A 27,501-nucleotide genomic window follows, 5' to 3' on the forward strand; every position below is an offset into this window, starting at 1 on the left:
TCCTAAATGATATCTATGTGTCCTTGAAAAGAGAACAGTTATTGGAATACAATGCCTATATGAGAAACAACATGGAGTTATCAAAAAGAATAAAATACCATGAAACAGATTAAAAACATACATGCCGAGGTATGTGAAGAAAAGAAATATGGGTCCTTTCCTAGAAGAGGTAAGTTAGGGACTTCACCGTAAAGGAGGCAGAGTGGTTTTGCTGAACAGAAGGAGAGGGAAGTAGCATGGTAACAGTATGGAGTGGATCTTAGTAAATTTAGTTCAGAGTATGATTTTTAGAAGTTCTTGGCTAGAATGGGAATGGCTGGGTACCATAGCTATCTTCAGAAGCCATTGTGGTTTCTAGAATGGTCCTAATAAAGAAGAAACATCCTTTTTTCTCTGATATTCTGAGAGCACTCCTTCTAAATACATAGAGTGATTCTTATGTTGATGGGAAAAAAATAGCAAGATAACATCTAGTGGAGACTTTGCACTGAATTAAAATAGCAAGACGGAAAAATAATTTTGTGCGTTTGATGGCTATTTTTAGGGAAATTAATCCTTTCAACTGAAATCTGTATTTCTACTTGATGAAAGTATTTTGGATTTCATAGGAAAATAAGAAAAAACTAACATTTTCCTTTTCATTTTTGTAGAGTTTGAAAATTTTGAGAAATGTGAAAAAGAGTAAGTTTCTTTTTACTTGTTTTTTTAGAATACATATACACTTCCACAATTATGTAATTTTGCCTTATATAACCACTCTGTGAAAACATTAACAATATTATTCCTATACAGAGCCTTGCTAGGGCCCTCTGTGTCAGGATCACTCCTGGGCCTTGTAGCATGTGAGGATCCACAGTGCTAATATTGGAAGCGAGTAAAGGGAAGGGGAGTTTGTGTTTAACAGACAGGAATAATACGATGTGTGCCACTTTCCACCCATCCTGAGATGCTGTCATACAAGGGTGTTATTTAAAATTCCTAGCAGTCTAACCTTGGATGTATTTTCTTTGAAAATAGTCACAGCAAAGCATATTGTGAAACAAATGTGTTGATTTAATGAAAGAAGCAAAGTATTGACGTTTCCATTTTTGCCAAGTATTATTAGTAATAAAAGTCTGTTGCTTATTATTTTTGCTATATTGTAATGAAAACAAAACCAAAAGACTCCTGAAACTGTGGGAAATTGATTATCTCAGAAATCCTTATTTATAACTACAAAGTATATAAAAAATAGTGATATACTTTTTATGAATTTGATCCACTTGGTAATTCACCAAGGACCAAACAGTTATTTGGCATTATACTGGTGTTATAGGGAGGGACAAAGAGCGCTGAGAAAACATAATTTATGGCATTGTCTATATAAGAAGGTTTATAGCTGAATCTTACCTGTTTCTGCTAAGTTTTCTCTTCACTATTCCATCAATAAACTTGTTCTAGCTTGCCTTCATTGACACTACACCTGATCTTAGAAGTGAATGGATTTCTCACCTATGATCATAAAGTATGATTGGAAAATATACTCTTTCCTCTAAAGTGAGTCAAAAGGGAATTTAAACATTTCAGAGAAAACTGTAGTATAAAACAGGGGAAATAAAACAGCCTGAAGCAAAGAAGTGACTGACTTGAATAGCTAGCCAGCTTGGTTTGAACAGCTTAGCTTATGAAACACCGTTTTCTTTCTCTTAAAAAAAGAGAGAGAAAGAAGTGACCTTTTTTTTTTTTTTTTTTTGGTATAGCCCCAACCCTATCTTGGGGATATCAAAGACACAGAAATTTCAGGTAAATTTAGGTTGGCATGGATTCAATATGTGGGATGCTCAGAAATTCTGAGTCATTTCTAAATAAGACCTCCCAGATCATTCTCTAGATCTAAACTAATTTCAATTTCTCAGTTGTCTTCATCCTCTGGTCTTTTGTCCTTAAATGAAGAATAATACCTGACCCTCAAAATATCCTGAAGCTAAAAAAAAAAAAAAAAATCCTGAAGCTTTAGATTTATCTGCCTGTACTTGGGTATGTCTCCTCTTACCCTTCCAGATGGTTCATGACTCCTGAAGTCCAGATGTTCTCCCGTTAGCCTGGATCTCTAACTTGTCTGTAGTTAAAGCTGGTCTTACTTTTAATAAAATGAGTGTTCTTGACCTGTTGTTTTAAGCTTGCATTTAAGCATAGTGTTAGTCATTCACTGAATATTCATTGAGTGCCTACTGTGCGTCCAGCATTTTGTAAGGCACTGGGTATATGATGGGAAACACAACAGGTATTGGGCTATGCCTTTGTGGAACTTAAGTCTAGTGAGGGATTCAGATATTAAACAATTCACAGATACAAACATACCAACACATGGTGATAAATGCTGTGTAGGAAACCAAGAGGGTAACTATGAGAGAGAATAACAAAGGGATTTATTTTATTTTATTTTTTCAATTTTTAAAAAGATTTTATTTATTTATTTGCCAGAGAGAGAGAGAGTGTGTGCACACAAGCAGGCAGAGTGGCAGGCAGAGGCAGAGAGAGAAACAGGGTCCACGCTGAGCAAGGAGCCCAATGCGGGACTCAATCGCAGGACCCTAGGATCATGACCTGAGCCAAAGGCAGCAGCCTAACCCACTGACCCAGGGATCCTCAAAGGGATTTATTTTAGAAAGAGTCGTCTAGGAGGCCCTTTCTAAGTGATCATTAAACCTGAGACCTGAAGGAGTAGCCAGCCAGGAGAAAAGTGGAGAGGAGCCCTCCAGATAGAGGGAACAGCATATGCAAACCCTCTGAGGTAGGAGTTCGGTGTATTGTAGGAACAGGGAGGAAGCCATCATAGCTGCATGGTATCAAGAGGGCAGAGCAGTAAAGTGTGGCAGATAAGATGGTGGAAGTAGGGGAGAAGGTAGTTAAATCTTTACAGGTCATGCTAAGTAGTTTAGAGTTTTTTCTAAGTGTAATGGGAAGTCACTGAAGAGCTTTAGGCAGAGATGTTACATGATCTGTTTTTAAAAAAGATCCCGCTATCTGCTGTGTGAAGAGTGAATTATAGGGTGACAAGAATTGAAGATACTGACCATGGTCCCTGACGCCTACTTTTGGTGGGAAACACTACGCAGGTATCCTTCAGTTGCAAGTGATAGAAAAACCAATGTAAGCTAGCTTAAGCGGAAAAGGGGAATTCATTGGCCTGTAACCAAGAGTTCAAACGATATAATCAGGACCTAATCTCATTCCATATCTCCAGCTTTGTTTTACTCCGTGTTTGCTCATTCATGAGGAGGCTTTTACCATGTGGTTTCAGGCTTGTGATGGAAAAAATGAGCTCTTTCCTGGTTGCTCAAGGAACAGTCTGATGACTAGGGCTGATTGGGCCTGACTGTCTTGGTTTGATTCATTTGCCCATCCTTGAACCAATTTATTGCCAGTATATTCTGATTAAGCAGAGCAGTGTCGTACTGTCATACTGTTAACTATTATTAAAATATTTAACAATTGTTATACATGGACATTGACCAATAAGAAATAAGGTCAGACCTAAATACCTGGTATGATTATGGCAATGCACCAACTGAAAATTAGCCCTATAGGTCAGTTCCTTTGATCTAAGAGTAGAATCAACTTCACCAGACATATGGGAGCTGAAAATTGGGGAGAGGTGGTTTCCTAAAGGAAAACTCAAATTCTGTTATCAGAAGGAGGAGGAATTAATGCTGGGCAGGCAGCTTAAAAATATCTGTGACATAATATAGTTCTACTGGAGCTGCCATAGGAAAAAAAACCAAGATATTTCATTAAGCGAGAGAAGCGAATTGTAGGATAATCAGTCTTATTTATATAATAACTTAACAAAACTAGGTACTTGCAAGTATATTAAGTTCAACCATATGGCACTGCCATTTTGAAAAAGAAACAAAAAAAGCAAACCAAACTATGACAAGCCAATATGCAAAATAGCTGTTCCCTCTGATATATTTGCAGATTCTTTATCCCCTGTGATAAAAAACAACAACAACAAAAACAAAAAACCCCACAACATTCCCTTTTGGCACAACTGTTTTCTTTCTGAAGGATGTATACTACTGTCAGCTCACATGCAGTTTAGTGATGATTTTGATATGTCCTGAATTTCTCATCTTCACTCACTTCTTATTCATGTCTCTATCCTGAGTGCCTAGCCTAAGGCTTGGCACATAATAGGCATTCAATAAATATATATTCTAATTGAATCTGATTGAAATTCAGTATGTACTCTAGTGATTCATACTCAAGTACCTCCATGGAGAGTGGTTTTTTTTCCTTGAATTCTAGCATTAGGCACGTGTTTACAAACACAGATGCAGGCCTCACACTGCACACTCAAAATGCTGAAAGCCAAAAAAAGGTGACTATTTAATAATTTCTCCCTAATCATATGTTCTTTTTACATAAAGTCTTATAGGTTTATATAAACCTGAAATCATCTATTTTCACTGCTAAGTAGTGCATGCATAAAATATGGATGATGTTTTCACTGGATTGTTTTAAAAATTAGGCAGTAACTTTTACATGAGTATCTTAAGGTGCTGGGAAGAGAAACATTTTTAAACCGACCTGTAAGTAGCTAAAATAGCAAAACAAAGCAATATAAAAATGCTTTTGGGAGATTCTGGGCCTAACTAGAATCAACTATAATGGGAAAAATATAGGCTGGAAAATGAAGAAAGATATTTAGGAGTAAAGGATACTGTAAGAAAAACCAGAGATGTGCCATGGATGAGCTAATGTGCAAAACAAATTATTTAAAACGTGTTAAGAGTGATCAGAGTGCAGTGGCTCCTGGGTGCCTCAGTTGGCTACGCTTCTTCTTCTTGATTTTGACTCAGGTCATGGTCTTAGGACTGTGGGATCCATCGTAGAGCTTGCTTAGGATTTTTCTCTCTCCCTCTGCCCCTCCTCCCTCCACCACTCCCCTGCATGGGCTTGTTCTTTCTCTCTCTCTCTTCTCTCTCTCTCAAAAAAAAAAAAAAAAAAAAAAAAAAAGTGATCAGAGTGCAAAGTAAAATGAAATAAAAAACCACAATGTGAATCCCCCAAGAAGTTAACTCAAAATGTAATGGATGTTATTTCTGAATACTCTGGTGATTTCTCTTTAGTGTTGGGCTTTACTAGACAATCTGTTTCCAAGGGGGGGAAAAACCCTTAAAAAAATACCCACACCAAAATGAGATTGTAGTGTTAACCCATTTGTAAGCATAGTAATACGTTTATTTGGGAGTATTACTTTGGAGGAAAAGTTTCATTTCAAAATTATGTGGTCTGATAAATAGTAATTGGAGTCTGCCTTCATTTTTTCCCTTACATTTTTTTCTTTGATTCTAGGTATCTGTAATTCTTCCCCACCAAACAAGCCTGCAGACTCTGTTCAGTCAAATTGCTCCAGCTCCTTTCTGAATTTTGGTATGTGTGTTATTTTCCAACAGAGTTAAAAAAAATGTTTATCTTATAGTGTGTTACAACTTTAAGTATGATTCAAGGTTGATACATAGTCCTTATATTTATATCCTTTCCATGCAATTTATCTTTTTCATTTTTGACTTTAGTTACCTCTTAACAACTTACCTAGGACTGAAATACCTAGCATAGCAGAAAATGAAGCTAGGTAACGAAATAACTCTGTTGGCATGTAGTAAATGAATGTTACTAGCCAAAGCCAAATGAAATTCTGATATGCTATGATACTCCAGTTCATATCTAATCAAAGTTATAAAAAAATACAAAAGCATGACAACAACAGTTGCTTTCTCTTATATTGCTCATTCTACATAGGAGCTGAAGCATAATTCTGATAGTTTAAAGGAATTGTTTGCCCCACTGCCCCTGATATTAACTTAAAATAATCTTATATTATTTTAGTCATCCTATTATTCTATGTGACATAAATTCATGATACTCTTTAATAGTATCACATATACTATAAATTTTTATATGAAGTATAGTAATTAATGTAGGCTATTATTACTAAAAATTATTACTGAAAAAGCAGAACCCATGAAATGGTCTGGGAGCCCCCTACAGTTCCCTAGGACAAGACCTTGAGGGTGGGTGCTCTGTGGTCTTGTCCTTGTTCATATGGTTAGAGTTGGGTTGCTGCCACATCCAGACTGCACGTGGCAAGAAGATGAGAGGAAAATGTGTAAACGTGTAAAGGTGTGGCCTCCTCTTCTGGTCTTAAGGTACTGGCCTGGAAGTGGCAATATCATGTCATCTCACATTCCCTTGAAGAGAATTTGGACATGTGCTACATCTAAATTGCAAGAGTGACTGGGAGATGTGATAATGCTGGGGAGGCAGTTGCTGAGATACAATTCTATTCCTGAAGAACCAAGGAAAGATTTTGGTTGAAAGGTAGCAATCTCTGCCACATCTGGATTATGGTCTCTATTCATTCCACTTTGGCCAAATATTTAACTAGAATCTCGGGATGTTTCTTGGGCTGTAAAATGTTGTTTGGATTACATTAACTCTAAGGTTTAAAATGTTAGGGAAAAAAAGTTATGATTCTTATGAAATCATTTAGCTAAAAAATTCATAGCCTTTCATATAACTTATGAAAAAAGCACCAAACTTTGCCTGGAACACAAATGTTCCCTTGCTTCTTTTCTCTTAACCCATGATACCACTTGAGTAATTCATGACCCATCTAACTTTACAGCAGTCTGTGATCTAATATGAAGATAAAATATTAGAGAGCTTCCTCCATATTATTTCTTCTCAAATATGCTTAGATTTGAATATTTACTTAATTAAAAGCACAACTCTTTCATTGGATCTTTTTTAGAAAGGAAGCAACAGAAATTGCAGTAATATTTTACTTAAAAATGTATCTAAATGTGAATTTTAAAATTTTGTGATTTATAAACATCTTTTATTTTTCCTGAATTGGCCTACATGCAAAAACAGATAGCTCACTATTGTTCTAAACTATTCAGAAATGATCAGTGAAAATGACTGAATGTGGATATCCCTTAAATTTCAGATACTTAGTACTTGTATATTATGTTCTTACTTCTATTCTCAGTCTACTCGGGTTATAGTCAAGCTATCTAGACTGAATAGATGAGTTTGTGACTGAATATGTGTATGAAATTTTTTAACCTGAAGTAATTTTTAACCTGAAATATTTTTCCTTCTGTTTTCTTTTTTTCTCACTCAAAGAAGTAAAATGTACATGAGTGTGGCTGTGTGCTTCTCCCCCCAATTTTTTTTATCATTACTATTATTAATTTTTTTCCCTGGTATTTAAGTTTTTATTTAAATTTCAGTTAATTAACATGCAGTGTAATTTTAGTTTCAGATGGAGAATTTAGTGGTTTTATCATTAAATTTAATATTAGTAGGGTTCTTGTTTTTATATTCTTTTCTTCTCTTCCATACTCTCCTTTTCTTCTAGTTCTGGTATAATGTGTTTGTGGTTCTGATTGGAGCAACACTTGAGTAGTTATGATGAGCCAGACATTGTGCTGGATGCTTTAACAAGTATCTCATCTGATCTTTTCCTCAGTTCTGTTCAAAGCTTTCATTGTTCAATTTGAGCGCCTAAAGTTGCTGTGTCAGAGTACCTTGAAAATACACCATCATCAAAGAAAAGTCCAATGTTGAAGGATAAAGAGATAATGTTATCAACCTGCAAATCTTTTTGAAAGGACCCAGAAATAGTTTTCATTTGTTGTGCAAAGTTTTCTTGTTTTCCTCCTTTTGGTGGGGGGGTGGGGGGGGTGGGGGGGTGGGGGGGGTGTGGGGGGTGTGGGGGGGGGGTCAGCGCAGTTCAGAGGGGAGTGTTCAGGAGACAGAAAAGTAAAAGTAATTACTTAGTTTTTCAGGACAATACTTAAAAAACCAAACAATTCAGTTTAAAAAATGGGCAAATGACTTGAATAGACATTTTTCTGAAAAGGACATATGCATGGCCAACAGGTAAGTGAAAAGATGCTTGATATCACTAATCATCAGGGAAATGCAAATCAAAACCACACCTGTCAGAATGGCCATTATCAAAAAGACAACAGACAAGTATTAGCTAGGCTGTGGAGAAAGGAGAACTCCTGTAAAACGCTGGTGTCAATGTAAATTGGTATAGCCATTATGGAAATCAGAAGTTCCTGAAAACACGAAAAATAGAACTATCATATGATCCAGCAATCCTACTTCTGGGTATATATCTAAAGGAAATGAAATCATTACCTCAGAAGAGATATCTGCACCCCATGTTCATTGCACTGTTACTTAAAATAGACAAGACATGGAAACAACTAAGTCTCCACCTGACAGCTGAATGAAGAAAATATGTATATATACATTGTGTGTGTGTGTGTGTGTGTGTGTGTGTGTGAATATTATTCAGTCTTAAAAAAGAAGGAAATCCTGTTGTTTGAGACAACATGGATGAATTTTGTGGGCATTACACTGAGATAAGTCAGCTAGAGAAAGACAAATACTGTTATGTTTTCAGTTATATGCAGAATCTAACAAAGCCAAACTCACAGAAATATAGAGTAGAATGGTGGCTGCCAGTGGCTATGGAGGGAAGTTGGTCAAAGAGTGCAAACTTCCAGCTGTTAGATGAGTAAGTTCTGGGGGGTCTAATGTACAGCATGATAATTATAACAGTACTGTATTATATACTTGAAAGTTTAGAGTAAATCCTAAATGTCATCACCACAAAAGAATGGTAATCTTATGAGGGGATGGAGGTGTTACTTAGTCTTAATGTGGTAATCATTTCATAATATATATGTGTATCAAATCATCATGTTGTATACCTTAAACTTACATATTTTATAGGTCAATAATATGTCAGTAAAACTGGGAAAAAAAGGATATTACAGTTGACCCTTGAACAATGTGGGGAAAGGGATGCCCCCGTGCCCCCTATGTAGTTGACAATCCACAAAAACTTAGAATCTCCCAGAACTTAACTCCTAATAGTGTGCTGTTGATTAGAACTCTTATGCACAACATAAACAGTTGATTAACAAATATTTTGTTTGCTATATATATATATGTGTTCTATATATGCTAAAGAAATATATATATGCTAAATAGCATATATATATATATATATATATGCGCTAAAGAAAATGCTGTTCAAGGGTCAACTGTATCTGCTGAATTACCAAAGGTTATTATAACCAGGGTTCTTCATCTAATTATTACCATTATAAAATTTGTAAGTGTTCTACAAAATTAAAATGTTATTAATATTCTGTCACCATTTAAGCATTAACTTAAGTACTATGCCTTTAAAATCTATTATTAAAGATTTATTTATTTATTTATTTGTCAGAGAGAGAGAGAGGAGCGAGAGTGAGCACAAGCAGACAGAGTGGCAGGCAGAGGGAGAAGCAGGCTCCCTGCCGAGCAAGGAGCCCGATGTGGGACTCGATCCCAGGACGCTGGGATCATGACCTGAGCCGAAGGCAGCTGCTTAACCAACTGAGCCACCCAGGCATCCCTAAAATCTATTATTAAAATAATCAAAGGTGTTGCCTAACTTTTTGAAAAAAAGTCCATGTACTTGCATATGTTATAATACGCTCTAAAATCTTAAGTATTTATTTCTATACAAAAAATTTTTAATTTTATTTCTGTTCTCAGGTTTTGCAAATCGTTTTTCAAAACCCAAAGGACCAAGAAAACCACCACCAACTTGGAATATTTAACACAACTTTGGAATATAGGCTGCAAGTGCATCTGCAAATAAGTACTAAAATACTATTAGCTAAAATAAGGTTTCCATATTCATTTCAACAATGAAGATACTGTAATGTGTTAATAGCAATATTAGAAAAGGATATTCAAATAAGTGCCAGAAACTTTACATTTTCATCTCATATTGGGCTGGAAACTGGAAATAAATTTGTCACTTGAGCTTATGTAGAGAACACTGTATGAGACACAGTTTTCGAATGGACTTATTTTTCATTTTGGAAGTTATTTTTATTCTACTTTTCTATACAAATATAAGACTCAAAATATTTTTTTTATAAACTTCAAAATGTTTTTAAGAATTGGATCTCAACTGAATGTTTACATTGCCAAGCAGAAAGTGTTTCACAAAATCTGACCTGTACTTGTGACAATGACTATTCCCTGGGAATTATTTTTGCCTAAATGGAGTACACCTTGCACATCTTCCCAAAGGTGGAAAACTAGAGAACTAGAGTAATAAGAAAAGAAGTTACGTTTAAGAGAATAAAATATGTAAATAAAATCATTTCTGTATTTGGATATATCTACTAACAAGTTGTTCAACTACATTTCTGATAAGTTTTTTTTTTCACTTCTGATAAGTTTTAACCAGTTATTCAGTTACCAAGTCTAGAATAATCAGCAAAATAGCTATCTTTTGGTAGCATTTTTCATTTCGAAGGTCCTGCATAAATATATGCAACTTATATCCAACCAATTAGAGGTTTAAAAAATTTTCTCTATGAATGTGGATCTGCCTTAGTTTTAGAAAATCTGAGTTTTCAAATCTGATTTTATGTAACAAATACGTCAGTGGGTAATTAATGTTACAGAGGATTCCCGAGTTCTCCTAATGACTTTTTTAACTTAGAAGTTTCTTTCTTTTAGAAACATGAAATACCTAAAACAGCATTTGTTCTTCAATACCTTTCGTTAGGAAGCCTAATGATTGGGCTAATTGGATGATATATTAACCTATTTATTGTACACAATAGGTGTACACAATGTACACAATAGGCGCTGAATAAACTTTGTTTTAAAAACTAACTTTAGTGTTCATTTAGCTGAATACTTCTCCAGGCACTAGTGGTGTTCCTGAGTACTTCATTGTAATCAATTATTCCCAAAGATCCTCATCAAGGACCAAATATGTGAACAGAATCTTAGGTAAAATCTAAAATCTTGACGATGCAATTGTGAATGAATTTCCGGGCAGCAACCTTGGTGAACAGTGACGATTTTTGTTATGTTCTGTGGTAGACACACTTCTCAAATTCATGCAACCCTATACTTGCGACTTGGGAGGGGGGCACTTGTTTAAAAAAGTTTAAAAACAAGGTTTTCCGTCTAGAATTTTCTCGTCACCGTGGGGATGGATTCGACATAAATGATGGCCGCTACCTCTCCAGGCTCGAAGGTGAGGTGCGGCGGCGCTCACCAGGCATCCAGGCAGTTCTTGCACCTGCCTTGCCAGCCTGGAGCTGTAAGCATAGCAGTGCCCACGAAGAGGTTAAAACATGTCTTCACTGCGGCCCCGTTCGATTCTAAACCCAAATCGCCCTCATTTTACGTATGATCAAGTTCCCCTTTCCTCTTCGGTACATCGCATGTCCAAAGATAAAAGGCCGCAGATTGTTCTACCTCACAAAGGTTATGAGAGGACTACGAAATTTAAAAGTACCTATGGAGACCACCGACTCCGTATAAAATGACGAAGCTGCACACCGACACGATAATGGGAACGCGCCGGCAGACTCTGAAAACCACTAACATTGTTTCGGCCGTTAAAGCGGTTGGCGGCAATTCTCCGCCCAGCGGCGGTTGCGTCGCCGCCCGAAGCGTGACTCGGCGCACGCTCTCTTTCCGCTCCTCCACTCCCAGAGTTAGGGACGCGGCGGGGGCCCGAGGGAACTACCGCTCCCATGAGGCTCTGCGCCGCCCAGGGTGTTTTACAATAGAGCTCGCTCGGAGAGGCCTGCGGAGAAGCGCAGGGAACAGCGGCTTCCGGCATGTTCAGCTCCGGAGGAAGAACCGCCGAGAAGTGGAGGGCGGGGGAGAGACTCCAATGCCCAGCGGGCCGTGCGCGGGCGGCGCTTGCGCGATACGCGGACGGGGGGGCGGTCGGGCCATTTAAATGTGTGTTTGTGGGTGAAATGGCTGCGCAGGTCGGAGCAGTGCGCGTAGTACGGGCGGTGGCGGCGCAGGAGGAGCCGGACAAAGAAGGGAAGGAGAAACCTCATGCTGGGGTATCGCCGCGGGGAGTGAAGCGGCAGCGCCGAGCGAGCAGTGGGGGGTCTCAGGAGAAGCGGGGGCGGCCGAGCCAGGACCCCCCTCTCGCTCCCCCTCACCGGCGGCGTCGCAGCCGCCAACATCCCGGGCCGCTGCCGCCAACGAATGCAGCCCCAACCGTCCCAGGCCCTGTTGAGCCTCTGCTCCTGCCGCCTCCGCCGCCACCTTCGCTGGCACCCGCCGGGCCCGCTGTCGCTGCCCCGCTCCCGGCCCCAGGCACCTCGGCCCTCTTCACCTTCTCTCCCTTGACGGTGAGCGCGGCCGGGCCCAAGCATAAGGGCCACAAGGAGCGGCACAAGCACCATCACCACCGCGGCTCCGATGGTGACCCCAGCTCCTGCGTTCCTGGCGATCTCAAGCACAAGGACAAGCAGGAAAACGGCGAGAGGACTGGAGGGGTGCCTCTGACCAAGGCCCCCAAGAGAGGTGAGAGCAGGCGAACTGCCCCGAGCTTGGGCTTTAGGTCTCTCTCAGTTCTGATATCCCGCCCCTTTAGCACTGAAAGACGCCAAACCCTTACTTACCTCCTGCTGCTCTACTCCCTTAAGCCCACTGGGGTGGACTCTGGATTTCAAACCGTTGGCACAGCCTGACCTACTTGAGGCTTCTCATTTCGAGGCCGAGCTGTCAGTTGCTAACCCCCTAACCAGGCTCCCCCTCACCGCCCCCGCCCTTCACCCCGAGCCTCTACCAACGTTTGTTTTCAAATTCGCCAGGGTTTCCGCGCCGCGCGGTCCTTGGCGTGGGATTAGTGGCTGGGGTATTAAAAAACTGTTTTTCTAAAGTAAAGACCTGTCGCTAAAATCCTTTCTTCTTGTTATCTTTGGTGGAAATCTTAACTGTTCACTCTCCCAGGCTCCAAAATATTCACGGGTATCCTGTGGGGCTTTAATGAGTTTGAATTCTTACAGAGGTTATTCGACTCACAGGTTGCTTTAGCTTCTGAAAGGTAAAATTATCAATCGTAGTTCGTAGTGGTTCTTTTTTATCCGGAGGTGAAATCGTTTTTAATTTTTACGTTAAATCTTAATTCTGGGAAGAGGATTGGGGAAGGTTTTCTCTCCCTTTTGATCCTAGGAAATAGGACTAACTGTGACTGTGACCAGTGGGAAATGTGCAGTAAGTGAATAGGTAGAAGCAAGAATTCCAGTTGCAATTTATTCTTTCTGGCACACACAAAAAAAGCATTTATTTGATTCCAGTAACCCTCACTAGAGTCAAAAATATTGAACCCAGAAAATATAGGACTACCCAATTAAATGTGGGATCTAGAGAAATTAGATTTACCAAAATTGGTGTCTTCCTGTTCACAAGTACACGTAGCATTTATTTGTATTTTCTGTGTGGGGTGAGGGTAGGAATTTTGATCATACCGTGGATTTTTGTATGATTTTATATAATTTTTAGTTCTGTTTCCTCAGGAAGATTTTAAGATACAAGTATGTTAGTATTTCTTAGTATTGGGCCAGCTGGGTTATTACATGTTAATGAACAAAGCCTTTCATTCTAAAGTTTTGTGAGTCTTGGATTCCTTCCATATACTTGGTCTTGACTTAATCAGTTTTTTTGTGGTGCCACTTCCAAATAGTGCAGTTTGTTGCAAATAATTGCTCAATAAATACTTATTGAATTGAATGAAATCTTTCTTCCTTTGGTGGTATCCAGATGTTATTTTCAGGAATAAAACTTGTGCCAATCTGATAGGACTGCCAGTTTCCACCACCAGTATGCAGTGATCTTGCTGTCTTCTATTTCTTGTCTTCTCATTCTTGTGTGTGTGTGTGTGTGTGTGTGTGTGTGTGTGTGTGTGTGTGTGTTTTAACCATATAGAGGTAGAGGGAATCTTAGAGGTCAGCTAATTCAGATTTATATTGTGGAAGAGGAAACCCAGGCCCAAAGTAGTGAAGAGACTTGTCTAATTAAGTCACAATTAGTACCAAGTACAAACTTCAAAAATTTTTTATTTTAATGAATAATTGGTATAATAAGGAGTAGAACCCAGATCCTTGAATCCCAGTTCAAGCATCGTCACCCAGTGGCTTGTAGTTCCTTTCTCTTTTTCATAGTATTTTTTTCATGGTATTCAGTTACTTTTTCCCGTTCTTTGCTTACCCCTTCCCCGTGCCTTGGGATCAGAATGGCAGTAGCCAGCTCCATCAAAAACTTCTGACCTTGCCCCTTTTTAATGGTGGGATAGGGGCAGTTAAACGTATAATAAACAACAGTGTGCTGCTTCTCTGAGGATTGCACAGGCCCCGTGTTCTTTAAAAAACAAACAAAACCAAATCTTTAACTCAGTGCTGTCTGACAGAACTTTCTCCAGTGATGGAAATGTTCTATATCTATGTTGTCCAATATGGTAGCATCAGTCATATGTGGCCCTTGAAATAAGTCTTGAAGACTTAAATGTGGCTGGTGTAATTGAGGAACTGAATTTTTAATTTTATTTAATTCTAGTTTCTTTTGGCTAGTAGCTACCATATACGACAACACAATTTGAAACATTTGTAGTTTGCCAATACGTGAAGAAGTGGGTTAAGATCTGGTAATTTCAACATCTTACCTTTTTTTCTGTTAATTGAAATACAGTAACATATAATGTTATATTAGTTTCAGGTATACAACATAACAATTTGATATTTGTATGTATTGTAGAAGGATTACCATAATAAGTCTAGTTTTAAACATTTTAAGTTTTGAGTGAGAGTCTGTTGCATTATGTATTCTGTAGGGAAAGGGCTCCCTGGCCTTACACCTGGGGGAGAAACTGTATACTGTAGCCTTCTACGTACATAACATAGACTGGTATTTTAAAACTTCTGAGAACCCTATAGAAAACAAACTGGCTTAACCTTGTTTAATCCAGGCTTTTGCACCCACTTTGATGGCTATCTTTACTTTCTTTTGCTGAACATCTTTATACTTGTTACAGTGGTGTGCAGGAGGTGTACCTCTGGAGTCAATTTAAGTTTAACTTGTGGCTCTACTGCTTACTGTTTGATCATGGGCAAACTACTTTAACCACTTTCAGCTTCAGTTTTCCTGTCTGTATAATGGGATTGGAGTATTCGTTTTACAAGGTTATTATGTGGATTAAATGGGGCAGTATGTGGAAAGTACTTAAAACAGTGGCTGATATTAGGCACTTTCAGAACTGCCTTTTGTTATTTTATCAAGCTTTGTCCTTGAAACAACTCTAACATTAATAAGGAGAATGGCTAGACCCTTGTTATTTACAGAGTTATGTATAACTTCCCTCCCTTATCCTAAGATTTTCAGAAAGTATTTTAACTTTTTATTTGGAGATAATTATGTATTCACAGGAAATTGCAAAAACAGTCCAGAGAAGTTTTTACCCTTCATTAGTTTTTCTCAGTGGTTACATCTTACATAACTATTGTATAATACCAACACCAGGAAATTGACATTGGTACAATGGTGTGTGTTTAATTCTGTGCCATTTTATCACATGTAGATTAGTTTAACCACTACTGCAATCAAAATCCACAACAATTCCATCACCACAAAGATGCCCTTGTGCTAATCCCTTGAAAGTCTTAGGTACCAACTATGTCTCCCCACCTTCCTTAACCTCTAGCAACCACCAATCTGTTCTACAACTCTATATCATTTTGAGAATGTTATAGATGGAATAATACAGTATGTGATCTTTTGAGGCTTTTTTTCACTCAGCACGATACTCTTGAGATCCGTTCAAGTTGTATGTATCGATAGCTCACTCCTTTTTCGTTGCTGAGTAGTAGTCTGTGGTGGAGCTATACCACAGTTTAACCATTCACCTACTGAATGATGTTTTGGTTCTTCTCAGTTTGGTTGTTAGAATAAAGCTTCTCTGAACGTTCATGTTCAGGTCTTTGTGTGGATGTAAATTTTCCTTTATTTCTCTGGGAATGCAATTGCTGGGTCATAGAAATGTATGTTTAGGTGTTTGTTATTTTTTTTTAAAGTTATTACCAAACTATTTTCTAAAATGTCTGCAAAATTTTACATTCCCACCAGCAATGTATGAGATTTTCACTTTCTCCACATCCTTGCCAGTATCTGGTATTGTTAACTCTTTTTTTATTTTATGTGTTCTGATAGATGTGTAATAAGTATTACCTCTCATGTACTTAAGTTGCATTTCCCTAGTGGCTAGTGAAATTTAACATCTTTATTTTGACCATCATTTGCTGGCCATATATCAGTAAAATGTCTCTTTTTTATGTCTTATGCCCATTTTCTAATTGAATTGTTTGCCTTTTTTTTTTACTATTGAGTTTTGAGAATTCTTTGTATATTACAGATATGGGTCCTTTGTCAGATATATTGTTTGCAAATATTTCCTCCCACTTTGTTGCTTGTCTTTCTCTCCTCTTAATGTGGTCTTTCACAGAGCAAAAGTTGTAAATTTTGTTGAGGTCTAATTTCTTCTTTCTTTTATGGATCATGCTTTTGGTGTCAAATCTAAGGTCTCAAGGCTTAGATCCCAAAGATTTTCATGTATTTTTTTCCTTAAAGTATTGTAATGGTAACTTTCACATTTGAATCTCTGATTCATTTGAGTTCTTTGTGTAAGATGTGAGGTGTTCAGGTTGAGGTTCATGTTTCCAGTTTTTCCAGTGCCTTTGTTGAAAGACACTTCTTCCTCCACTGGATTACTTCTACATATTTGTAAAAAATCAGTTCCACTGCCTGTTTTTGTATGATGTGTCAGATAAAGATCTTTACATTTTAAATGGTTGAAGAAAACCTCATGACATATGAATATCATAAGAAATTTAAATTTGGTGTCCAGAGATAAATTGGAACATCACTCCACTCATTCAAATGTATTGTCTGTTAGTTTTCACACTAGAACAGTAGAGTAGTTGAGATAGACCATGTGGGCTGCTAAGCTTACTACTGTCTGGCTCTTTATAGAAAAAGTTTGCCAATCTCTGAGATCATTCTGCTGAAAGATATGTTCCTTCCCACCAGCCCAACTGTACTCAGTCCAATTTCATGTATTAGTTAATCATAGATTTCAGATTCCAGGTGTTTTTTGGAGTTGCTCAAAAATAGTTTAAACAACGTTTTCTCATCTCTAAAATGGGAACTAAAGTGAGTTTTGAAGAGGTGAAGTGACATGCTTAAGATTTTCTAGTTAGTAGGTGATAGAACTGAATTTAGGACCCAATTTTTTTGACTTGTGGTCTACTTTGCTCTTCATTTTTCATATAAGCATACTTGGATTTTTAACTAAATAAAGAGATACTAAAATATTTTATATTTCTTGTAAGTAATGGGCTTGAGTCTTAAACCTATAGTTAGCTGTGTATTTTGAAATCTTAGTTTTTTCTCTCCCATTTTTGCTCATAAAAAGCATAGAACATATTTTGCTCAAAAATTACTTTTAGGGGCGCCTGGGTGGCTCAGTGGGTTAAAGCCTCTGTCTTCGGCTCAGGTCATGATCCCAGGGTCCTGGGATCGAGCCCCACGTCGGGCTCTCTGCTCAGCGGGGAGCCTGCTTCCCCCTCTCTCTGCCAGACTCTCTGCCTACTTGTGATCTCTGTCAAATAAATCAATAAAATATTTTAAAAAATTACTTTTAATTCTTGGTAAGTAAATTTACAGTTTTAGTAATATTTTAAGATTTTGTTGAAAAAAGGAAAGGGAGGGTAGTCAGTCCCCCTAGCTCTTTTCTCCAGTGTCATTAAGTAACACTATATACTCTTTTGTATTCACTTGTGAATCAGTCTTCCTTTCTCACATTTTTTCATCTTTGACCAGCTGTCTACTTTCTGTCACAGGTAGTATCCCCAAATAAGACAACTAATTGTAATTTTCTGTGATGTCAGAAAGCTATTGGCAGGAATTAAAAATCCAAATCCTGTTTGGTGATAGGAGTGAGGAATTATTTGGGATTATACAGAGAACTCAAATAAACAAATCCTCTCATTTATCAGAGCAGCAGCTTTAGGGACTGATACTTTCGTTAATTATGGGGGGAAGACTTCAGGGTATGAAATTTTTGCATAACATAAATACCATCTTTGTAATCATGCAGAGTTACCATGTAATGGGCATTCAGTAAAATATTTGTTGAATGAAGTAATGCTCCCTTTATTGGAGATAGGTCCTCCTCCTGCTTCTCAAGTCCATTAATTGTAACCAGGTAACTTCAGTTTTGATTATTTCACAGGAGTGTTGCAGAGAGTTGATAGAGAAGGGCAAAATGGAAGAGTGTAGTATAGTAGTATATGCGAAGAGTTTGAGTTTTGGAATCTGACAAGGTGAGCGTTTGAAACTTGGTTCTTACGTACTAGTTTTGTGGCCTACGATAAGTAACCTATCTTATTTCAAGCTGTTTTCTTCTCTGTAAAATGGACCTACGTATCTTCTTCACTGGTTTGAGGATTAAAATGAGATAGCATATATGATACCTAGTAGACCCTTCTTGAATAATGATTTTCTTCCCTCTTTCGGAGATTTTTTCCTTTTTGTGGGATTCTCTTGTATACTACATTGTATTCTAGGTCCAGTAATTTCTTTCTCTAGTTTTGATATCTCAGAGTTATTGCCAGTATTTCAAGGAATGCATTAAATATTATTGTGAGAATGATAATAAAGATGGGGAGCACTTATTGTGTGTTCAGTATTGTGATGAGGCCCTTATATTTATTGTATTATTTAATCCTTACAAGAGCTCTGTGAGGTAGATACTAGAATTAACATCTTAAGATAAGAAAATGGAAGTTGATGAATGAAAGGGATGAATGAGTGTTCCCGGGGACCTTAAGCAGTAAGTTCTAGGGCTGGGACGTTAAGCTAGGTCTCTCTAACTGTGAAGCACCTGGTGGTGTAGCACTCTCTACTGCCTCTACAATCCCATCTATTTTGGGGTAATAGTAGTTAACATATATGGAGTATTTGTTATATTTTAGGACTGTCTTCAGTGCTTTATGTGCTTTGTTTACTCTGCTCACTGATTTTATGAGGTACTGTTAATTCCCCTGTTTACCAATGAGGAACAAGGTACAAAGAAATTAAGTTGCAAAAGGTAATATGGGAGGAAGTACTAGGACAGGGATTCAAATTCAGCCAGCCATGCTTAAATGTGATATGGAGGGATGGGGGAGTAAAGTAAGGTAGTGTTATAAACATACAGTGACCTTTTTAGTCAGATTTTTATATGGAATGGGAAAGATACCCAGTAAGACTAAAAAATTTATTTTCAGAAAACAACTTCAGCCCTTTTCTTTAATATGATTAAAAAAATATAAAACATTGTAGTTGCTTTGATGTGTATCCACCATGCTTTTTAAGAATTGAGGATATTACATTTCTTTCAGTTCTAAATTATAATTCAGCTGTGAGAATGATGGTAAGAATTTAAGTTTTGTGATAGAAGAAGTTAATTTTTATGCATTAATGAGAACTTTCAGTAGTGATATAAATAAATGATGCTATTTGATAGTTGATTATTATATTAGCACATGTGAGGATTTTATTTTATTTTTATTTTGGTTTCAGGTGTAGAATTTAGTGATTCCTCACTACCATAGAACATCCAGGGCTCATCATAACAAGTGCCCTCCTTAATACCCATCACCCATTTAGCCCAACCCTCAACCCTCAGTTTGTTCTCTATCATTAAGTCTCATGGTTTGCTTCCCTCTCTCTCTTTTTTTTCCTTTCCCGTGTGTTCATCTGTTTTGTTTCCTAAATTCCACACATGAGTGAAATCATACAGTATGTCTTTCCCTGATTGATTTACTTCACTTAGCATAGTAGACTCTAGCTGCATCCACATCACTGCAAATGGCAAGATTTCATTCTTTTTGATGGCTGAGTAATAATATTCCATTGTGTGTGTATGTGTGTGTGTGTGTCTACACACCACATTTTCTTTATCCATTCATGACTCAATCAATGGACACTTGGGCTCTTAGGAGGATTTAATTGATAGTGTCATGCATTAATTTAGATACAGTTAGAATGACCTTTTTTTTTTTTTTTAAGACAGCAATTTGTCTCTCAGTTAAATATATCTTCCTCTGTAGACTTACATACTTCTCTTTATGCTTGCTCTCCCAGTTTGGTATGTGAGAGCTTTCCTTAATCACAGATGTGGTTTGGCTTTTTTTCTGTAAAAGAACTCATGTCAATAAAGTTTAGCTTTTGCACTGTAGGGAAATACTCAAAATGTTACTTCCTGAGTATGTTCTCTGTGGGAAAGCTAAAACAGCCAATCAGGAATGGAAAGATTGTGGAGACATTTTTTTTTGAGATACAATTGACATATAACATTGTGTAAGGTATACGACATACTGATTTGATACATTTATATTGCAAAGACATTGACTTTTAATTAATGTTTTTATTTTTATTTTTTAAAGATTTTATTTATTTGAGAGAGAGAAAATGAGTGGAGGAGGGGTAGAGGGAGAAACAGATTCCCTTCTGAGCAGGGAGCCCAACACGGACCCCATCCCAGGACCCTGAGATACAACCTGAGCCGAAGGCAGATGCTTAACGACTGAGTCACCCAGGCACCCTGATTAATGTTTTTAATTCAAGGCAAGACAACGTTGGTATTCTCATAGTGCAAGAAGGGCTAACTTACTGTAATGACCTGTAACAACTTTGAATATGTATGCCACTTTCAATTAGTTGTCATCATAATAATTCAAAGGTAAATTTCGTTTATTCATTGAAATTCATAAGCTGGTATGCCACAAGTAGTCTAAAATTTCTCTATAAACAAAGGTGAGCCCTCTATATCAGCCTTAGATAAGAATCAAAATTGGAAAAACAGGATTAGTGAGGAGATAGATTGACATTTATTTCGTGTTTTAAATTTCTATCATGTTGAAGTATGAGATTACAATCAATTTAAAATCCTTTTCATTTCCTTGTACTGTGGTTTTTCTGATGGGCCCGTGTTGGATGATTTGAGTGGTTCTCATATAAATGAGTGTGGAATAAAACCCACAGAGACTTGGCCATGTTAGAAATACCATTGGTAAGCCGATAGTAATATAGAAAATGTGTTACAATCAAGGCAGCTCCTTCTTGGTGTTAATTTCAGTGGCAGATCTAGGTCACAATTCATCTTCTGCATACCAAATACCTCCTCTGAAGCTTAAAATAACAGATCTATTCAGAGATAGTTTCTTTTTTTTTTTTTTTCTGTGAAAATGCTAAAACATTTAGCAGAGGGTAATTAGATGACTTTTAAAATTGGTCTAACCTTTGTATTTAATGGCATTAACATTTAGTTGCTTGGGAGAATTGCCTAAATTACCAATTTTTAACATGGGAAAGGCATTTAATTTTATTTGGTAAGAAATATAAATGACTGTTACTAAGTGTTTTAACAAAATCGCAAAGATTTAGTTGTATATAGAATAAAAGATGGACTGCTTTTTTCTCTTTCCAGTTTAAGCAGTCTGATTACATGTATATTTTGCTATATGGTCTCAGTTTAATCACAAGTGATGTTTGCAAATGAAGGGTTTTCTTTTTGTTTAAAAATGGATATTAAACAGAATGGAAGTCATTTGGTATCTATGCACTTTAAAGTCTCTGACTTATACTTTTAAATATTTTCTTTAGAAGTTTTTCATAACTTGCAATATTTAATGATTTGAAATGATTTTGTATAGAGTACTGCAACTATTATATTTGCATATTATACCACATAAATTATTTACTGTAAATTTTACTGAATTTGTTATTCCCAGGTGTAGTCATAAGATCAATTGTAGTGTCTTTCTTAACACTGAATTACTTGAATCATGTCAGAAATACTGTTGTTGGGTGGAAAAATTCAGTAAATACCACATTGAACTTGAAAGGTTGGTCAGGATATACCGGATATTTAATCCTAAAGATTTCTTGCTAGATATATTTTTGAACTAGTAAATAAAAGATGCTATTTTATTTTGGGTTTGTCAATACCTGATAATCCCTTACAAATTAAAAATAAATTTTTAATTATAAAAGTAGTATGTGTTTATTGTAGAAAATTAGAAAATACAGATAAACAGAAAAGAAAACATCTAGTTATTTATAATCCTACCACCCTGGATAACTATGATTAACACTTTGTTATGTATTTCTTCAGGTACTTTTCTGTGTAATACATATACAAAACATGTGTAGATCAGTTAGACTTTTTCCTCTCTTTAGGTCCTTTGCTTCTCCTTGGAATATTTTTCCCTAGAAAACATGCCTGGCTTGTCTTAATATTTAGGACTCAGCCTTAAAGTTACCTCCCAAAGAGAGGTTTCCTCAGCATCCAGAGTAGCTTACTGATACTTTGTTTTTCTTGTTAAACTAGATTATAAAATCCAAGAGAATGAGGATTATGCTGTCTGAGCATCATATCCCTAGTACCCAGAAATGTCCCTTTTATTTAGTGGGTATTTAATAAATGTTTGAGTGCTTAATGTTACAAACATGGGATCATATTATATACACATTAGATGCGGAAAGAAAGGTAAGATATATATTTCTGACCTTAGATTGCTTACAATCTAGAGGAAAGGTAAAAAATTAGATATGTGATAACATAGAATATTAAGTTCTGTGATAGGCCAGTACAGTGCTAAGGAAGCACAGGGTAGGAAAGCTATCCAAACTGGGTAGGAATGAATTGTTAGAGAATGCTTCCTGGAAGATTGGCAATGTAAGCATTTTATAACCTTGTAATTCATTAGTTCTTTTCATTTGTAATATAACTTCTAATGGCTGGGTGGTATTTTGTCAGTATGTAAGTACCAGAATGTAATCAACATCCTGTTACTTAGGATAGACATTTAAGGGGGAGTCCCTGAACTTAACTGTCATGGATATTTTTGTGTATCTTCAGTTATTTTCTGAGGTAATTTTTACTTGGGAGTGGAATTTCTGGGTCTGATAATTAAAAATATTTTCAAGGCTTTTGGTGTACATACCCACTTTGGTGGGTGCCAAATTGCCCTCCATGGAATTTGTACCAATTTATACTTCCAACAACAGTATATGAGAAGTCCAAAAAAGAAAAATCATGCTAATTTGGTAGGCAAAAAGGTGTCTTACACCTAAATTTGCTGTTGTTTGATTTAACTGTACACATTATAGCAAAATATGGTAAGCTTCAGTTTAGATTTTACAGTGGTTACTGAGCAGATATTCCATACAGTATGGCAGATATGGACTTACTTGGATATTTCCTTTACTTTTGATTGCAAGTTGTATTAAATTATATGCTTACATATTCATTGTCTACTTTTTAGCATAGTTTTCAGCCCCGAATATTACCGTATTTTAAGATTTTTGTCTCAGTCATTTTATAAACATGTAAGTTGTCATGGCAAATTCAGAGAAACTGAGCATAGGCCATTTAATTTGAGGTCAAGTACCGTAAGAAGTTTATATGTTGACACTAGGCCTAGCAACTAACTTCTTTTTAATTATTGTGGCCAGAAACACCAGATGAAAATGGTAAAACCCAGAGAGCTGATGATTTTGTCTTGAAGAAAATAAAGAAGAAAAAGAAAAAGAAACACCGAGAAGATATGCGAGGAAGACGCCTTAAAATGTACAATAAGGAAGTACAAACCGTCTGTGCTGGCCTGACCCGCATCAGTAAGGAAATCCTCACCCAAGGACAAATAAATAGCACTTCAGGAGTTAATAAGGAGTCCTTCAGGTATTTGAAAGATGAACAGCTGTGCCGATTAAATTTGGGCATGCAAGAATATCGGGTACCCCAGGGAGTACAAACACCTTTTATGACTCACCAGGAACATTCTATTCGTAGAAATTTCTTAAAAACAGGTACTAAATTTAGCAACTTTATTCATGAGGAACACCAGTCCAATGGTGGTGCACTTGTCCTTCATGCTTACATGGATGAACTCTCATTTTTGTCTCCAATGGAGATGGAGAGATTTTCTGAGGAGTTTCTTGCTTTGACATTCAGTGAAAATGAGAAAAATGCTGCTTACTATGCTTTAGCAATAGTGCATGGAGCGGCTGCTTATCTCCCAGACTTCTTGGACTACTTTGCTTTTAATTTTCCCAACACTCCTGTGAAAATGGAGATTCTGGGCAAGAAAGATATTGAAACAACCACCATTTCAAATTTTCACACTCAGGTAAGATAAAATCATTGTTAAATTGTTGAGTAAATACAGTTTCTTGACAGTATTAACCTCATTCTGTTTCATTTGCACATACCAGCACACTTTTTGATAAAAACTCATGGTGGTAAACGTGATTCAAATCGTTAGTTTATTGCTTTAGTTGAAAAATCTTAATTGCTGCAGTTCTTTGGGATGTAACTTGTTACTTGCTTGGTCTCAGAAATGCTTTATACATGTTAGACATCATTACAAGTCTTTATGGAAAACCAGCTTGAAAACTAATCCAGTCTTTCAGAAATCAGGTACTATTAGTATAGAAGATGTGACTTAGATTTGGTGGCATCAAGGCAACTTTAGTTAAGACTGACTTTTGTCATAATAAACACATGAGGGCATTGGCCTGTTTATTTGCCAGGTTTTTGCTGTTTTTGTTTCTTACAGTAACTTGTTGGCAGTCTATCCCAGAAACATACCCCATTTATGTGACTTGGAAGTGTCACTAGGAAGACCACCATAGCCTCTGCTCCTTCTGCCTATGCACTGTTGTAGGTGAAGACCTTTTCTAAAGCCTTGCTTGGGCAGCTAGGCTTAAGTCAGCAGGGAAATCTCTCCTTCCTAACCAGTGGTTTTTAACCAGGCATTTTTTTAAATGAGTTACTCTAGGGCACAGAAAGAAGTTAATAACATATCCTAGCCACTTCCTTGCTTCCTTTTCTTACAAGGATAATAAACATGAATGGTCAGCGTAACTTGGTATCACAGATATAAATTCAAAACAAGTTTAGTGGAGAATATTTTACTTTTTAGAGATATATGATTATAATAACCTGTTTTTTCAGGTTATCTAATAATTTGCTGCCATTCTTTTCCTAAGATTTTTTTTTTTTTAGGTATATACACTGTTGCATAATAAGACTCTCAGCTGCCTGCATTATAGTGGTTTCAGGCCACATGGATTTATTTGCAACCTCCTCTAACTTGAATCTTTTTAATGATTCTTACCATCCTTGCCTCCAGTGAGGGGAGTATCCAGCTTAGATTTATGAACTTCAGAATTTCTCTAATTGAAGTTCTCTCTGCAGTAGAGAGAGCAGGAGCAGCCAATCTGGAGAGGTCGCAAGATGGGGCTGCCCAAGATGTTGGAACACGATGTGCAATAAAGGGCTTCGTCTTGGATTTTGGCCTTGTTACCACAATCAGGTACCGAAGTGCTGACTTTTGTAGTAGATTTTCTTTTTTCTTTTACTTTTTTTTTTAAGGAGTTTTGCCCTTTGAAGGTTAAGAATCCTATTTTTATAAATATCGCAGAGAAGGGGCTGAAAACAGTCTTCCTGATATAGGCCATAATCCCTGTAAGTCCCTATTTAACAAAGAAGGGTATCGCTGAGAGCAGAATTAACATGCTTCATCACTTTTTTAGTTGCAAAAATGCAGCAAATTTTCTCTTCTGATTGATAGACCAACAAGCATATCTGAGAAATAAGCCAGAAATATGGGTGAAAAAAGTCTTGGTTTTGTTGTGGTGACTTTTTAACTTTCATGTCAGTTAGTCTATAATAGATCAAGCTCATTTGTTAATAGTACCCAGTCTAAACAGCTAGTAAAAGAAGGTATCTCTAAATATTCCCTGCTGATTTTTGTCCTCCAAATAATTTTTTTTAAATGGAGCTGAAATTTAAATGACTGTACCAACAACTTACCTTGAGATTTACTTTGAGATTTATAAAACAACCTCTTCTTAAGAACATAGGAGATCATTATTAAATTAGATATCTTTAAGTCTTCAACCATATAAGAATATTGAAGACTAATGACTAAGTCCTGTGCTGTGGTAATCCTGGAACTTAATATTTTATTTATGAATTTTCAGTTGTTGGAGAAGTATGGGGTGGGTATGGAGGTCAAAGTAGTCCCTGAAACTTTAAAGTTGCACCTGTCGGGGCACCTGGGTGGCTCAGTGGGTTAAAGCCTCTGCCTTCAGCTCGGGTCATGATCTCAGGGTCCTGGGATCGAGCCCCACATCGAGCTCTCTGCTTGGCAGGGAGCCTGCTTCCTCCTCTCTCTCTCTGCCTGCCTCTCTGCCGACTTGTGATCTCTGTCTGTCAAATAAATAAATAAAATCTTTAAAAAAAAAATAAAGTTGCACCTGTCAAATATTTGGCAGATGTTAGTATGGAAGCTAACACAGTAGTTGACATTGAGTTAGCAGTTCATGGTTTATAGAAATAGTTCCACATTCGTAACTGAATGTTCGAAACAACCTGTGGTGTAGGTAAACAATTTTATCTCTGTTTTCCTTGAAGAAACTCTGAAGCTTGGAGATGTTCATTGTTATCCAAGGTCATGTAGCTAGTGAGTAGAAGTCAGGGTGCTAACCTAGGCCACCTGAACAATATGCCTATCATTTTGGAAGAGACACATGCTTTTATTTGCCTAACACTGTCATTGGTGAAATTAAAATAATCTTAAACACAATATGAGAAGGCTATTATTTTTTAGCAAATACCTTTATATTGGGAATTAGTGAATACCTTAAATATTTTGGACTTCGTTGTTTAATGAAGTCTTCTGAAGTTCTGTTAAGCCTATAAATAAACTGAAGAAACTTTTTTTTTTTTTTAAGATTTTTATTTATTTGACAGAGAGAGACAGTGGGAACAGGAACACAAGCAGGAGGAGTGGGAGAGGGAGAAGCAGGCTTCCCGCCAAGCAGGGAGCCTGATGCGGGGCTTGATCGCAGTATGCTTAGCCAAAGGTTGACATTTAACGACTGAGCCCCTCAGGTGCCCCAAACTGAAGAAACTTTTGTTACCTTAGACAGTTTTTGGAAGTTATTTATAGTTTAAATATGTAGCCATAATAATCATTCATGACTGTTATTTCAAGATAGTTTATTTAGCGAGCGGTTATTTTTCATTTATTTATTTAGAGATTTTATTTATTCATTTGACAGACAGAGATCACAAGTAGGCAGAGAGGCAGGCAGAGAGAGAGGGGGAAGCAGACTCCCCTCCGAGCAGAGAGCCCAATGCAGGGCTTGATCCCAGGACCCTGAGATCATGACCTGAGCCGAAGGCAGAGGCCCAACCCACTGAGCCACCCAGGTGCCCCTTTCATTTATTTCCTAAAGATTTATTTATTTGAGAGAAAGAGAGTGAGTGAACATGCAGCAGGGAGGGGCGGAGGAAGAGGGAAAGAGAGTCCCAAGCAGACTCTGCAGAGCCCCACCCAGGGCCTCATCCCAGGACCCTGAGATCACGACCTGAGCTATAACCAAGAGCCAGACGCTTAAGCGACTGTGCCGCGTGGTGCCCCTCAGCAAACCATGTACTGGACGTTTTGTTCTAAAAAGGACTATTTGATGAGCTCAGTTTGGTGGAGGAGATGA

The 27,501-nt window shown here is 37.2% G+C and overlaps 2 protein-coding genes across 2 annotated transcripts in view; both read left to right on the forward strand.

Annotated features, from left to right (window-relative positions):
- Nucleotides 1–9,680, forward strand: part of PTPN22 (protein tyrosine phosphatase non-receptor type 22) — a gene marked incomplete at its 3' end in the record, with an annotated part of 53,741 nt that extends 44,061 nt beyond the window's left edge. Inside the window, exons 19-21 of the mRNA XM_080800549.1 lie at nt 651–681; nt 5,341–5,418; nt 9,616–9,680. Of these exons, the coding sequence (XP_080656675.1) occupies nt 651–681; nt 5,341–5,418; nt 9,616–9,680 (174 nt within the window). The remainder of the gene's footprint in view (nt 1–650; nt 682–5,340; nt 5,419–9,615) is intronic.
- Nucleotides 9,681–10,304: 624 nt separating this feature from the next.
- Nucleotides 10,305–27,501, forward strand: part of RSBN1 (round spermatid basic protein 1) — a 45,516-nt gene continuing 28,319 nt past the window's right edge. Inside the window, exons 1-2 of the mRNA XM_080800548.1 lie at nt 10,305–12,423; nt 23,452–24,125. Coding sequence (XP_080656674.1) covers nt 11,718–12,423; nt 23,452–24,125 — 1,380 coding nt within the window. The 5' untranslated portion in view covers nt 10,305–11,717. The remainder of the gene's footprint in view (nt 12,424–23,451; nt 24,126–27,501) is intronic.

The sequence above is a fragment of the Martes martes genome (assembly GCF_963455335.1).
Source record: "Martes martes genome assembly, chromosome: 4".
Lineage (NCBI taxonomy): Eukaryota > Metazoa > Chordata > Mammalia > Carnivora > Mustelidae > Martes > Martes martes.